The 16,337-nt window shown below is 43.4% G+C and overlaps 1 protein-coding gene across 1 annotated transcript in view; it reads left to right on the forward strand.

The window, feature by feature from the left end:
• The first annotated feature begins 442 nt into the window (after positions 1-442).
• scara5 (scavenger receptor class A, member 5 (putative)) overlaps positions 443-16,337 on the forward strand; it is a 52,793-nt gene continuing 36,898 nt past the window's right edge. The window contains exons 1-3 of the mRNA XM_080831816.1: positions 443-706; positions 3,575-3,687; positions 6,775-6,903. Of these exons, the coding sequence (XP_080687942.1) occupies positions 3,576-3,687; positions 6,775-6,903 (241 nt within the window). The 5' untranslated portion in view covers positions 443-706; position 3,575. The remainder of the gene's footprint in view (positions 707-3,574; positions 3,688-6,774; positions 6,904-16,337) is intronic.

The raw sequence follows: 16,337 nt of genomic DNA on the forward strand, positions 1-16,337 counted from the left end.
TTGGTCAGACGTTTGTAAACAAGCGATAGGTTCTATGATTTAAAATAATTCACTGAAAGTGTTGTTGCATGGAAATGGAATTATGCTGGCAATTTTCATACGCACTTTAGCATTACGGTAGAATGAGAACATGTACTGATTGCCTTTAACCACTATTAAATGTGTTCTGTAAACGTTTTATTTTTAATATCAGGATCCTCTGTGATCCAACATAGTAGGAAGCTGTATTTCTTTAGGCATAGTTGTCGTCACCCATAGAGCAAAAAAGCCACAAGAGGGCGTGTTGGTGCAATGGGATGTAAAAAGTTTTTCAAAAGTGGACACTGCCCCGGGGCGCAGTTGCGGGGAAACTGGAGACTGTAGGATGAGGTAAGGACATAAGTAATTAGGGACAGCCTCGGCGTGTATAAACGTCACTTGCAGCGTTCATGCTTTCACTGCACTTTGCAAGTACGGAAATAACGTATGAAGTCGCGATTAAGAGTGCATTGCTCTGTCCTCCGTCCGGCCGGCGTCTCATCTGTTGACTTCAGCATCGTCTCCGAGTCCGTTCTGTCATTGAGCCACATCGTTGACAGAGAAAACATGTTCTAATGACTGTACTCGGAAAATAGACGTGACAAAGAGGAATAGAACCTATGCATGTAAATGAACATCTAGGCTGTTCTCAAACACACTTTTTAAACTCACACTGAACTACCTACAGGTAAGTCAGCTTTTTATTTTTTTTACATACTTGGACATTTACTAATTTAGCTGTTTATGTATTTTTGCCTGGTATGATTTGCTGGTGCACAAAAAATGTGCTTTTAGAGATCTTCTCCAGAGCATCATTAGTCATGGCAAAAGGTGGCAAAGCAACAGGTTGATTAACACCTTGGTGTGTTTTGCACTGTGGTGCTACTGCATGACTGACCAGTTACCTGCTGAGAATAAGGTCCCAACTCTCTCTCTCTCTCTCTCTCTCTCTCTCCCTCTCTCTCTCTCTCTCTCTCTCTCTCTCTCTCTCTCACACACACACACACACACACACACACACACACACACACACACACACCAATAATTCTCTTTTATAACTGTCTAAAGGTAGCGTGGTTGGAATGTTATGGATGACTGTTACATCTCTCTTTCTCTCTGTGTCTCTCAAAAGTGATGTTTTGAGCTTTGAGCTACATATCGTACCTAAACTCCCTTGGGTTTCAAACAGATGTTCACCCGGACAAGGTCCATCCTCTCAAATGTTAATAGCGCCCAGTGGATGTTAATAATACCCAACATAAGTGAATGAATGCCACTGATCACAGATCTGACGTCACTTATGAACCCCCGACAGCACACAGCTGTTGGTTGTGCTCAGAGTGATTGATGAGATGCCAGTGTTGTGCTTTGAAGTTCTGGTTTCAAGGGATGTTGTTTTTCTCCACTGCGGTTTATCCTCATTAAAGGCTGGCCACAAGTCATCCATTCAGGTCTTGAGGTTCGCTTGGTCAACAATAGCCCAGGTCACAAGATCCAACTCAGATAAGGCTCATTTTGAGAGTCCTTATCTGGTACCGGTCAGCTTGTGTCAGAGATTATACAGGAACAGCAGGACAGATAGATGGCTTTTGCTGTTGAGGCAAGGTGATTTTGGCATAACAGTGAAAAACAGGAGTATGATAAGAAAATGCAAGAGTGTGTTTTTTCAACTGGAGTCAGAAGGACAGATCTGGATGAGTGTGATGAGGCTGTGAAAGGGCCAACTTTGTCAACATCCCAGCTGACATTGATTGGTGGTCATACCCATGTCTCCTAGCAGCACAAGAGTGTGTGTCAGGCTGGAGCTGAAATGTCAACAGACCAACCTCCCCCCCCCCCACCCACCCATCCTCTCGCCCCGCAACCCCACCCTGCTCCTTTAAGCGTAATGAAAAAGTCCAGACTGAACGCTTTTTAATGACTTCACTAAACAGCCCCCTCGTTCGTTCCTGTACTTTAAATCCCTTTTGTTCAGAACAAGCGCTATAAGTGGCCTCACTCCTCTGAAGTCAGACTGTTTTCTTTCACGGCCGTGTTCCAGCCATGTGCGCCCACTAACAATGCAAGGTTCGCAGTATGTCATCATTTTTTATAAGCCAGACTGATTTCTTCATCTTTTTTTTGCACTGGTTTCACTTAAACCTTTATTCTTCTAAATTCTTTGATACCCCAGAATAACCCCTCTCATTGGTTGCACTTGTTTAAGGGCGAAATGATCCCTCTCATGTGGTGGAGGTTGCTCTGCGGCTCGGGGGCAAAGCTGTGTGGCAGGCATGATGCCGTGTTGTTATCACAGCAGGTCTTGTGGTCGCAGCCAAAGACCGTATCTATCCTCTGGTCTCTCTCTCCCTCTCTCTCATGCACGGGCTGCTGTCAACTAATCCACCAAGACCAAGTGGGAAGGACCATAGATCAGGAATGTGTGGTTTCTCTCTCTCTCTTTCTCTCTCTCTCTCTCTCTGTCTCTCTCTCTCTCTCAGTCTCTTTTCCTCTCTCAACAGCTGTTCAACAGGGAATGTTTGAAGTGGAGCTCTGTGCCCTGCAGACTTATTGCAGCACTAGATGGCAGCACCAATGGATCTGGAGCTTGACATCCATACTCGTGTATAAATTATTAAACCCAGTCATGCTAAACAACATTTGACTTTACCACAAAATAATATAATTTAGCATGAGACAAGATATAGAATTGGCTTAAAAGTTGTCTCGTGTTTGTTATAAGTGCGAGTGTGTTATATTGGGATAAGATTTCACCAACACAAGCCTTGCTGTCCAGACTCTCTTAGGGTAGATGGGGAACTCCAGGTCAGGGGGCCATATGTTGTTGAGAAGAAAAAATACCGAATTTCGACCATAATGACATTTAAAAATACTTTTAATGTTCAAACAGTTGTGGGGATACTCATTTTATAAACATGGCTAAACAGAGTCAGGACCCTGTGAAGAATTATGAGACTTTCTGTGTCAGGAAAGCCTGGCCAAAGTTTTTATTGGAACATTAAGCTCTTTTCTTTCGCATTCTGGATCACATTCATCAGCTCTTTTTCTTTAGCTCTTTCTTCATCCTCTTTTTTCCACTTCAAACTTTTAAGTCACTGGCAGTGATTAATGTTTAATTACTTTGTCCAAGTTGTTCAGGACAACAGTCTTTGGAGAAAAAAAAATCAGCTACCATGTTTAAAAGGCATTAAGGATTGGAAGTCTCCTTAATGGTAAGGAGCTGCCAAATGTGTGCCAGGCACTCTGGCTGATTATCATCTCTATAAATGTATTGGAAGGAGCGGGTGGTGAACATGGCTACAGAATGCGTTCTTGGTGCTCTCACGTTGCGTTAGGACTGTTCTGGAATCAGTGCTGGCATCACGCTTTGCATCCTGGAGTTGCCAGAGGGGCTGCTGGACGTCTGCTGGGTCATATATCTCTTAAGTGTCCATAAATCTTTTAAGTGTCCGTTGTTCTATAAAAGAACCACAAACACGTGCCGTGGTTGCCATTGTCTGTTCTCTGTTTTGATATATGTCCTTATGTAATCATCTGCCCTCTTCTTCTGTTGCAGTATGGAGAATAAGGCCATGTACTTGAGTACCTATCAGGACCGGGACAACGGCTCCTTCTACGAGGAGGCCTACGATGGACACAACCTCTCCAAACTCAACCTGTGCGAAGAGTGTAAGGCCATATTTCGATTCTTTCTCAGAGTGACTTCATTAGCTCCTCTGTTCCAGGGATCTGTGGTTGGCCTGTGTGCTATACGACTTTACTGAGGTAGTCTCCCTGTGTCTAAGGCCTTCCGTTGCTTTCCCAGCAATTACGCTACATTGGCTTCGGTTTGCCTCTCGAGTATCACACGGCACAGTGTGTGTGCTCGACAGGGTAGTGTTGTCATGGGAACCAGGGCAACACCGCTGGTTTCACCAAGTTAGTCACACTTTCATAGTGGGTCAGGCTTTAATTGAAAAGATAAATATGGGGGAATATGACACTTTGGCGAAAGCTTCTCGGTTGGAGGCTGAGAGGTCGTGCCCTGTTTCCTCGAAGAAGAGTGTTGAGAGCTTAGACAGGTGTAGCCTCGCTGTATATGTTTGCTTTTTGTTCCGTCTTCCATTTTGGGCATCGGGCTAGCCGAGACTGAAAATACTTCACTGATTGGATGAGAGACGTTGAATGTGGAACAGCAGATAGAGTTTCTGTTTTCAGAGCCAAGCATCATCAAAGACATGTAGAGAGGGGGGTAAAATAAATGAACTACGTTTAACACATAGCTGAGCTACTTATCTTTGGGTTTTATAAGACATTTAGAGTTACACAACTGTTGCATGAAAAGGTAGCACCAACACTGTGTCAGACTTTATGTAATGTTTGCGGAACTATATAAATATCAAGAGCATGTAAATAATCATAGAGGATACCTACTCGGCCTGGATGCTTGAAACATATAGCGAAATACATGACGTCCGTTAATCATTCCCATGTCCAGACCTCATTGTAAATGTTATGTGGTTGTTTACATCCTCCCACAAGTAATGTAGTCCGTCTTGCTTCAAGTTCACACACAACTGCAAACGATTAGCACCCAATGTTTTATGCATAAGGTTGCCATTGTATACATATCTCGTAGCGATACTCAAGCCTGAAGTCAATGACTTTTGACAAAGAGCTGCCATCCTTTGTTGCTTTACAGTGGAATTTCTTTCAGGACTAGCTGGCTGTCTGCGCAGACGCACAGTTTGCATTCGTATATGGTTTGTCTGCCATGGTTTTGGCCCATAAATATACTTGGCCAGAATTCCATACCATGAAGGCATACCGTTAATTGTTCCACAAATTGTGAGCAATGTGCCATGTCCAACAAAAGTCCCAATGCATTATGTATCCAGAGCCAGAGAGGTAAAGCTTTAAGGTGCCAGAGCCCTTTAAATTGCTTAACCACTCTCCAAACAGTGAAGACTTAAGGCATGTGTGACCAAAGCAGCTGTGTTTTCTTAAGCTACAGAAAAAGGTGTATCTCATCACTGGGGGCAGAGTGTGTGTTTTTTCTCCGCCTCCCTCTGCATGGATATTATTGTGCATTTGGAGTCCCAGGCCCAGCATGTGTGCAGCTACAAGAACACTCGCCGCTGTCTCTGCCTGAATGACATCACCCCTCTTAGGACAATTGAAACCATGTTGCCGAGAAAGGCAAAAGTATGTTTATGGAAAATAGGTTGACTGCTTGTGCTTTATAGAGCTGCTTTCTCTCTCTCTCTCTCTCTCTCTCTCTCTCTCTCTCTCTCTCTCTCTCTCTCTCCCTCTTCTCCCTTTTATGGTATGAATGAAAGAATAATGAATTAGTCCTCCGTGGCCTGCTGTTCTGTAGGGGATGCGGAGGGATGCATTCTGCGATGGCAAGCCAATCTGTCCTCAGATAAGCAAATCAAAATGCCTGCAGGAGAGGATAAAGTTTACCATGTCCTTCTAGATTCTTCTTCAGAGATTTGTAACAAACAATGAAAGTATAAGTACTGTATGTCAATTTATATTAGAACTACGGACAGTAGTTTTGAAATGAGAAACAGTGTCGAACCATTTCAAGAGGTCGTGGATCATTTCTCCCAAACTGGATCAGATGTGTGTGGCTCGTCTCATCCAAAGCCATAAAGTTTGCTTTCATCTCGAGTCAGAGTTTGGTGCAGCGATCCATTCCCTGTGTGTTTGTTGTTCGCTGGCCTTACTTTCTGCTGATGCTGACATTTACGCAATAAACGACCTCAATGAAACCCAATACTCCCCCTTCACTTTGCCTCCTCGAGTCCAAATCTTTCCAACACAGCCCCACCCATCCCACAAAATCCTGAAGCATAACTGTCAGCAGAGGAAAAGTCCCAGAGATCATCCTTGACCCACTGAAAGCCACTCTAAGCTTTAATGGCTTATTACAGTTATTAGGTGGAGGTTGGGTGGCGAGGGATCTGATGGATGGTGGGCCAGCAGAGGGACTACTCCTGTCAGGGCCTCTCTTAATAAATCCCATACTGAACACTCCTTTTTTTTCTCAGTCTTGGTTTGGTTTTCTCGGAGTGGCTACAATAACAAAAACTATGGATTCTGAAACATGGCAGTGCATAGCATTCTGGGTAGAAATATAATAGGGGTGTGATTCACAGCCAGAGGAGGGTCGAGCTGAATGAAAACAAAAACAAACTAGGGTGAATGAAAGTGCTACATATTATTGCTTCTGCCAAAGATGAAAATCTATGTACCATTAGTTCTATGGGAACTTTATTCCCTCTCATAGTTTATTGTTTGTTGTTCTGAGAACCGTTGTTGTTTAAAATGCCTAACAAACAGACAGAGTTAAACATGTCCGGATGCGAATCTTCAAAGCTTTCCATCTTGTGATTGTATTCATATAAAATTGTCATTTGATTATGTTTATGTTTGTGTGTTTTGCTTGAAGTTATGCTTGTTTACCACTTAGCAAACAAATAGTCTGCACCTGAAAGAAATTAAACAAATAATGCATGCTGACAAAAACACTTGAAGGAGCCCATGGGAACATGACTCAGACAAGCTCTCCAAACAGCCTGACGGTCCTCCGAATTAAATGAAATAACAGCAAGCCGTGCTGTAAAGTGATCATGTGCACCTTAGGATGTGTTATTGTACCCATCCTTAGCAATGATTTCCTTAGGCTGGGTCTTGTATAACATTCCTGACACTAGATAATTAATCTGAGATGAATTGTTTTTCTTTGTGTGTGTGTCATTTTCTCTCTAGCCTGTTCTTCTAAGAGAAGAAAGGGAGATAGCTGCTGTGGCCACCTCAACTCCCTGTCTGCCATCAAGTATGCCATTGTATCATTGTACATCCTGGTTCTCTTGAGCATTCTCGGGCTGTGCATAGCAGGTAAGGCGACCTTGTGTTTCTGTCACTGTTGTTGTTGTTGATGTTGTTGTTGTGTTGTTGTTGTCTCATTGTCCTTCAAAGCAGATGTCCTGGATGTCCTCATCCAGATGGTCAGATTTAAATCATTGAACGTTGCCAGTATTTTATTGTCAGTTTCCCTTCATGCTGACATTACATGGTGTACTGATGGTTCATCTTATTTCAAAAGTGTACCAAGATAATAGAAAGACCTAATTTTAAAACAGTAGTAGACAACACACCACAATAGACAATTTGTCATATGAGTGTGTGTGCAGTACTGGTGGTGATAATAATGTGCAGGCTTCTGGGGAAATGTGTGTGGCACGATCTTCTCCTTCATTTTTGGAAGGTGTTGAGTTTGTGTGCGACACAGTTTAAGTGTATTCATTAGCTTTGCTGGAGTTTCAAACAGACTGAGTTAAGATGTGCAGGAGCATCTGGGTTTTCTGGGTTGAAAGCCCACATCGCTGGCCCATCTGTCTCTGCTTACGTACTCTCCTGGTCCCGAGCCCTGTGCAATGAATGACATCAGCGATCCCAGCAGATCACAACGGGTATGGGAAAACGCTTCAGTTACTTCCACATGAAAACATTTGAGCCTGTCTAAGGTAGCACTGAGGGGAATTTGCATTTCTTGCTTGCCTTCGTACTTTAGCTTTAGTCGTCTGTTTGGAGTTTCATTTGTAGTGCACTAGTTACAAGCATCGCTCTATGAAATGTCTCCCCTCGGAGGGAAGGTTTCTGAGAAAGCACTTTGATCACGGACAGGCTGTCATTCCTCCAAAAATGCACTGGCATCTAGTCCCAAGTCTGTGGTTACACGTTACACACAGTGACCTTAAAACACATCAATTTTCCTCTGGTAATTCTCTCTGACAAACAACTCACTGAGAGGTTACTGCACTTTGCCTCATTGGGAAGCCTTCCCGCCGCTGAAATCATGAAGAGCACGCTTCTCCCCCTGTCATGTAAATGACTTGAGTGCATTACTGTGACTTTTGACAGGGAGTTCTGGCGAGTGGACCACAGTGGACCCCATCCCGGTGGGCTGTGGTATTGACAGAACCACCTCACCAGGCCTCGGTGGTGCCCCTTCGTGCTTCATCGGGCACCCATAGCGCCACACCCAGGGGCCCCTCTCATATTGTCCCAGAATGAAGAGACATTGTAGGCACATCATCAGTATGTTTTCCTGCCCATCTGAATAGTCTGGCCACTTACTGGGTTTATAGAAATGGGCTCTTTCTTTCTTTCCCACTTTTCCTCTTGTTTTTCCCAGAAAATGTCCATGTGTAGCTGAAGCATCAGCTTGGGCTATCCCAGAATGGGTAGCCTTGGGAATGTCAACTGTCATTAATCAAGGCTGTCAAAGCTGTTGCTCTCATCCCTTGCAAGGTGTGTGTGTGCGTGTGTGTGTGTGTGTGTGTGAGAGAGAGAGAGAGAGAGAGAGAGAGAGAGAGAGAGAAAAAGAATGTCAGTTTTTGTGTGTGAGTGGGTGTACATGTGTTTGTGCGTACATGTGTGTGTGTGTGTGTGTGTGTGTGTGTGTGTGTGTGTGTGTGTGTGTGTGTGTGTGTGTGTGTGTGGGTGGGTGTGTGTGTGTGTGTGTGGGTGTGTGTGTCTGTGTGTGTGTGGGTGTTTTAAAATCTATCCATCATGTGACACAGTTGGGCAGATGCCAGAGATTTAGAGGCTCCACAGATCCTCGCATGTACAGAGACATACTTTGTGTTTCCTGTGAATGGGACCTCACTTACAACAAAGAGCACTGGAAAACCAGGAAATGCTTAAGAAATTGCCTTTTGCAAACGGAAAAGCCTACACTAATGGTCATTACTTTTGAGGAGAGGTGTTGAGGAGGTTGTTAATTTGATGAAAATTGTAAGGTTATTCTAGTGTACTTTCATCGTCCATGTTATCTGAGTTATAAATCCGCTTTTGATCTTTGAATAACTGTCAATATAGAGAACATATGGAAAGGATGGAACAACAGTTGTTGCCCAATTTCAGAGGTCAAGGCGACTTGCACCGACTTATCTTGATGCAATGGACATGGGCTTAATGTTCTCCCAACTCCTGTGACATAGTGCTCTCTTGGGTTCGCAAACAGCAGGATCTGGGCGACTTTGCTTTCTTTTATAACAATCCCACTTCAATTTCCCACAGACTCTTCAGGGTCTCAAAAGCAGAGTTGCAACCCAAAAGGGATACAACGAGGGCACTTAACATGGACAGCTTTTATGGCTAGGTTTAAGCAAAGCCATAGCATACATATGAGAAGGCTGAAACTTGTGTGGTAGTGCCAACTGTCAAAAGAGACAATTTATTGTTTGCTGCCGGGATGAATTAGATCAGTGTAGATCATCACAGAACTGCACAGTTGTAATACGACACTATGGTGAGGAACCATTCTCAGTGCTATGCCAACTTTCCAGTGTGAACACGGACAGACCCAATCCACTTCCTTAATCCACATTTGTTTTCCATTTTATGTCCACGCTTAAATATTTATGAGATATCAGATGTGATCCAAGATACGGCCAGGCGGGAAAAGGCCCGGCATCCCCGTTCCCCAGTTTCAGATCAGTCCCCTGGAAGATGAGCCTAAGGGGTCGAGACTGAGGCTAGAATGTGACAATGCACACTGCCCCATCAAACGCTCAGTCCTTGAAGGAGCTTGGAGAGAATTTTACCCAGCATTCAACCAGCAGCTCAGTTGAGACATATTTTCCGATCCAGCTTGTCAGAGAACATTAGACAAAAGTGTGCTTTAATGTGCCTAATGTGCTTTTATGTGTGGGGGACTCTGGATATGGGTGGTGGTGTGGCGGTGTTGCAGGTGGTGGCTGTAATCTAGACCTCTCAAGCACCACTGGCTTATTCCAAGTATCTGAAGGGTGGTATCAAATTGTACCCCCATTATGCACTCTGCAGACCCCTTTAGTGTCAGATTGACTCATAGATATACAGTATGGAGAGGGGTTATGCAAATGCCCCACTTTAAAATTCACAGCCACAGCAAGGGATAGAGTCCAGGTTATGAATACATCTTGTTTCAGTTATAGCCTATTCGGCTGTCATGGTCTTACAACAAGCAAACTGGTCATCGGCCCCATGCTTTGATGATTTCCTACACATCGAACAAAGCATTGTTGTTTAGGGCAATATATATATAATTCTTTGGATCCAGTACTGAAAGACTGTGGGCCATCCCACTGTGCTCTGCTCTGCTACGCTCAACGCGACGTTGTGGGTTTTGAATAGTTCTTGTGGTCCTGATTCCACCATAGAGAGAGTCTGTTGTGCTGTGATGTCATGAGAGCGAGTGTCCCAGGAGGAGATCTGACTCCACCATAGAGAGAGTCTGTTGTGCTGTGATGTCATGAGAGCGAGTGTCCCAAGAGTAAACAGGAGATCTGACTCCACCATAGAGAGAGTCTGTTGTGCTGTGATGTCATGAGAGCGAGTGTCCCAGGAGGAGATCTGACTCCACCATAGAGAGAGTCTGCTGTGCTGTGATGTCATGAGAGCGAGTGTCCCAAGAGTAAACAGGAGATCTGACTCCCCCATAGAGAGAGTCTGTTGGGCTGTGATGTCATGAGAGCGAGTGTCCCAAGAGTAAACAGGAGATCTGACTCCACCATAGAGAGAGTCTGTTGGGCTGTGATGTCATGAGAGCGAGTGTCCCAGGAGTGAGCAGGAGATCTAACTCCCATCATGCACCTGTGCTGTAGTGGACAAGGCTCAGGCTCACTCCTCTGCAGCTGTCGCACAGCTGAACTGTCAATCATGTCCACATCTGTCACACCAGAAAAGACAGTGGTAGCCTCAAATCCTGTGCACTCCAGTGACCAAGAGATCCACAGCAATGGGAAGGATTGCACATATATTTGCAAAGAATGATGTCAAGAGTGAAGCAGAGAGAGAGAATGACAGAAACCAAGTGACGACCGATAGGGAGGGGTGGCCTTACTGAACCAGAGTGGTGGAAGAGATGAGTGCTCACAGTTGTGCTCCACTTGCAATAACCTTTAATCAGAGCAACGGCGCAGAAAGAGTGCCATTGTACTACTTAAGTGGTCCCAACATGGGATCATGGAAGAAGACGAGGAGGAACTAATCCCCATGTATTCGAGTTCAAAGACTTCATCCATCCAGGGGCTCTTCTCAGATTAACTTTAGCTCGTCTACGTGCCAGATTGGCTTAAAAGCCATACCTTAAACTTGACCGCTCATAAGAAGTGCTTACACGTTTTATACACTTTAATGACCCCTGGGATCTCAACTGTCTCTTTTGTGTAAACTGTGCAGTGTGCATGGAAAAGATGTAACATTTCTGAACCCCGTGTTTACGAGGGAAAGCAATGGCCTTGTTTGGCAAAGGCTACCTCCGTATGCCTGGTGATGGTGTGAGGCAGAATATTGGAAAGGCAGGGAAATGCCTTTGTTCAAACATTCCCATGTATGGGAATTTGGTGGTGCTCGCTTTGTTTATCAGTAAGATGACACTTTCATCTAGACCTGACCTTTTGGTGTGGCTGTCTAATTCTAAAGGCTTGTGCTCAGAAAGGATGGGCTGTGCTGTTTGATTAATATATATATATATATATATATATATACAGCCGCGGAAAAAATTAAGAGACCACTTCAAAATTATCAGTTTCTCTGGTTTTACTATTTATTGGTATGTGTTAAAGTAAAATGTACATTTTTGTTTTATTCTATAACCTACTGGCAACATTCCTACCAAATTTCAAATAAAAATATTGTCATTTAGATCATTTATTCGCAGAAAAATGACAATTGGTCAAAATAGCAAAAAAGATGCAGTGTCTTCAGATCTCGAATAATGCAAAGAAAACAAGCTCATATTCATTTTTAAACTACACTATACTAATGCTTACACTTAGGAAGAGTTCAGAAATCAATATTTGGTGGAATAACCTTGATTTAAAATCACAACTTTCATGTGTCTTGGCATGCTCTCCACCAGTCTTTCACATTGCCGTTGGGTGACTTTATGCTACTCCTGGCGCAAGAATTCAAGCAGCTCGGCTTCTTTTCATGGCTTGTGACCATCCATCTTCCTCTTGATCACATTTCAGAGGTTTTTTTTATGGGATTCAGGTCTCGAAATTGGGCTGGCCATGACAGGGTCCTGATCTGGTGGTACTCCATCCACACCTTTACTGGCCTGGCTGTGTGGCATGGAGCATTGCCCTGCTGGAAAAAACATTTCTCAGAGTTGGGGAACATTGTCAGAGCTAAAGGAAGCAAGTTTTTCTTCCGGGACAACGTTGTACTTTGCCTGGCAGAGGTTTGTAAAAGACCATAAGGATTGAAAAAAGCGGACTGGAGGGTCTTCTAGTTCGTCTTCTCTGATGAGTCCAATTTTCAGCTTTGCCCAACACATGGTCGTCTGATGGTTAGACGGAGACCTGGAGAGGCCTACAAGCCAGAGAGTCTTGCACCTACTGTGAAATCGGACTCATCAGAGAAGACGAACTTAGAAGAACCTCCAGTCCGCTTTTTCAACCCTTATGGTCTTTTACAAACCTCAGCCAGGCAAAGTGCAACGTTGTCCTGGAAGAAAAACTTGCTTCCTTTTGCTCTGACAATGTTCCCCAACTCTGAGAAGTGTTTTTTCCAGCAGGGCAATGCTCCATGCCACACAGCCAGGCCAGTAAAGGTGTGGATGGAGTACCACCAGATCAGGACCCTGTCATGGCCAGCCCAATTTCGAGACCTGAATCCCATAAAAAACCTCTGAAATGTGATCAAGAGGAAGATGGATGGTCAAAAGCCATGAAAAGAAGCCGAGCTGCTTGAATTCTTGCGCCAGGAGTAGCATAAAGTCACCCAACGGCAATGTGAAAGACTGGTGGAGAGCATGCCAAGACACATGAAAGTTGTGATTTTAAATCAAGGTTATTCCACCAAATATTGATTTCTGAACTCTTCCTAAGTGTAAGCATTAGTATAGTGTAGTTTAAAAATGAATATGAGCTTGTTTTCTTTGCATTATTCGAGATCTGAAGACACTGCATCATTTTTGCTATTTTGACCAATTGTCATTTTTCTGCAAATAAATGATCTAAATGACAATATTTTTATTTGAAATTTGGTAGGAATGTTGCCAGTAGGTTATAGAATAAAACTAAAATGTACATTTTACTTTAACACATACCAATAAATAGTAAAACCAGAGAAACTGATAATTTTGAAGTGGTCTCTTAATTTTTTCCGCGGCTGTATATATATACTGTATAAATATATTCCAAAGGGAAGGAAAACCTCCAATGTGAAAATATACTACCAGTCAAAAGACATCCACTTTTCCAGTATTTATTGAAAGTAATGCAGATTTCTTTTGTCTCAATGTACCCTGAAATTAAAGCATAGAACAAAAAAGCATGTGGAGATTTACAAAAATAAGTTGCTCATGGATTTGTTTTGTTTAACGTGAGTTAGTCTACATGTTTTACCTTTTATCTTTGCTGAACACACCCATGGCATTCTGTCTACAATGAAAATTAAATATTGTTCAGAAAAGTCTTGATAACGTTGCAAAGGTTCACACAAATGTGTTGCACTTGTTTGTTGCTTCACCCTTCTGTCCACTTCATCCAGGGGGGTAATAAATGCTGTGGTAGCCCTTTAGGTTCAGGATGCCACTCACACAAGTCACACAAAAGAACCCCAGACCATCACACTTCCACCTCCATGTTTGACAGTTGGTGTCACACACACATTTTCAGTAATCTGTCCATGATACCTTTTTGCAGTATTCAAAAGTCCACTGTCGGTGCTTCATGACCCAGGCAAGACTCTTTTTTCTTATTTTGCCATTTTAGCAATGGCTTTCTTACTGCCACTGAACCTGTCAAACCTGCAGCTCGAAGTCTATTTTACATAGTTAAAACTGAGATTTGCTTGCTTCAACCACTGTTAAGCTTTGCTTGAAGCTGTTGTCCTGTTAGCCGTCTGTCACATAAGTCGTTGACTCTCGGAAACATATCTCCTGATTCTGTTGTGGCTTTGGGTGTGCCACACCACTTACTGTTAGAGTTAAATGCCTTTTTTATGGTGTAGGAAACTGTCCTCACTGACATTTTGGCTTTCTTTGCTATTTCTCTAAAAGAAAGGACTACACTTTTAAGGCTTATAATGGTCGGTTTGTCTGTCTTCCTTTGTTTGATTCCCACCTTATCGCCATTATGTTAGCAATCTTCTACTTCCTGCAGTGCAGTATTGTCCAAACAATGCTTCAGAGGGTGCAGAAACACAGTCTGCTCTAACACTGCTTTTAAACAGACAGTGTGTTTGTAAGTAAACAACAGAAGTCGAGACACCTGTAGGAATTGTTTGCATAAACTGTCAAGGTTGAGTTTACAGTTTTTGGGTAACCTAAACTTTTTTTGACCTTTGGCAGTTTGCCGCTTACCTTTGTTCCTTTTCAGGTCATTCGCTGGACTTGAACTGCTTGAACTTCAATAAAACCAGGAAAATGGGGCTGTTCTAAATGCTTTGACTGGAAGAACACAGTAATAACTACCAGGGTATACGATCGCAGCGGGCTCTTGCAGCCAGCCTGTTTACAGCTGATTTGTATTTCAACAGTATATACATGTGGCTGGAGATGAGACGAGCTGGGAGGCATGTAGTGTTTCAACCTTGGCAGAGCTGATTCTCCCATGTCGTCTCCATGTACTCCACCTACTTCTCATGGCTGGCTGGCTGAAAAACAAGCTGTTTGGCCCAGGCTAGATTATTTAACATTTTGTTATTTTGTGTCCTTGCTTTTGTTTTTGCCGTATATTGAAGACAGACAAAGTGAGTAACACATCACATGATGATGGATCTGTTTTGTGATCCATATTGTCTGACTGATGCATTCTTGGTAAGAGTATTGGCTTGGCATTTATGAGCTTCTGCCTTAAGGCCTGTGCTTGGTTCTGCATTGGTGTCACATTGTTGCGTCAAATGTACTCATAGCAATTCATGCTCCCTTTAATGGTTGCTGGTGTTGCCAAGCAATTCACACCCAGAACAATAGGCTTGCATAATATCTTGAGTAAAAATGGCGCAAGTCTAGAAAAAGGGGCCGACGCACGCAAGACGTGAAAAGACGCGCAAGGGGCGCGCAAGGGCATGCGCATTCTTTCTTCCAGCTGCAACTCTTTTTCAGAAAGGATGGATGCTTTCAGGAGGATTTAATGCACCTAATTACTAACACACAGCTTATACAATGCAGCAAGGAGCCAGTCTTTATTTGTCTCACATGTTGAGTCCTGACTGTAACGTAGAGATGTACAAGTTAAATAAGAAAATAAGTCTTGTCCTCTTTCAGGTTCATCATACAGACAGCCCAAGATGAATTACAAACTGTACTTGAAAGGCCAGTAGCAAGTCACAGACACTGAAAGTAACAGGTAGCATAACCTCAAGTAAAAAAGGAAAAACTCAGGCAAGAGAAACTATACCATAATCCAACAACAGTAATGTCTCTTACACAATGGGCATGACTGTTGTAAGTTAGAAACTGTCTCCTTATCTAGAAATATTGAGCAGCGGATAATTGAGAGTATGTAATGCAAGAAACAAATACACACTGACCAGGGGCAATGACGTGTGCTTTTTCCATAATCTATAGGGCTAGACTCCTAGACAGGAGCCCTGGGGTGTGATGCAGGTCTTCAGCTATTCCTTCACCACAGCAGTGTTAAACATACTGACAGAGCCTGACAAATGATCTAGCAAAAACATCTGACATCTGGACAGCACCTCGCGACACAGACTTACACCAAACTTCACTGCATGTGACTGGCACAACACTAAATATTTGCCCACTGGTGTTGAAATGGCCTATGTCGTATTTGGATCTATTTTTTGCTCGTCAGTATTTACAGTTGTTGGCCACACCTTCCCAGGGTGATTGTTTAAACTCAGCTGATGTCATATCCTGGTGAGATAGACAGTATTTGTTAGTATTGGCATATATAAGTTTGTCCCTTGACTGTTTGGGGTTGAAAATACATACCATTCCCAGAGTTTTTAGTGTCGTGCCTTTTCAACAGCCCCTCAGTTTAGCAGAAGAAAAACCTCAAGATCTTATGCAGACGGCATACTGCTGAGTTAAGAGTTTGAGGAGTTATCGAATTTCCACCCTCCCATCCTTCTTTATGCTTCTCCTCCAACAACATTGTGCAGGGTGCTGCTTAGGTTCCAGGCCTATTTGGATGAGGCCTACCTGGAAAACTTAAAGACTGGGACAATCAGGTTTGTATTCTGGGCTTTGTGCCCCCGGATGTCCTGCTGACCGGCTGAGCTGAACGCTGGCCAAGTGGCGGCTCAGTCCATCAAAGACGTGCCGCTGTGTTGCTTAGACATGAAAACAACCGTGCGTTTCTCCC

The sequence above is a fragment of the Sprattus sprattus genome, assembly GCF_963457725.1.
Source record: "Sprattus sprattus genome assembly, chromosome: 2".
NCBI lineage: Eukaryota > Metazoa > Chordata > Actinopteri > Clupeiformes > Clupeidae > Sprattus > Sprattus sprattus.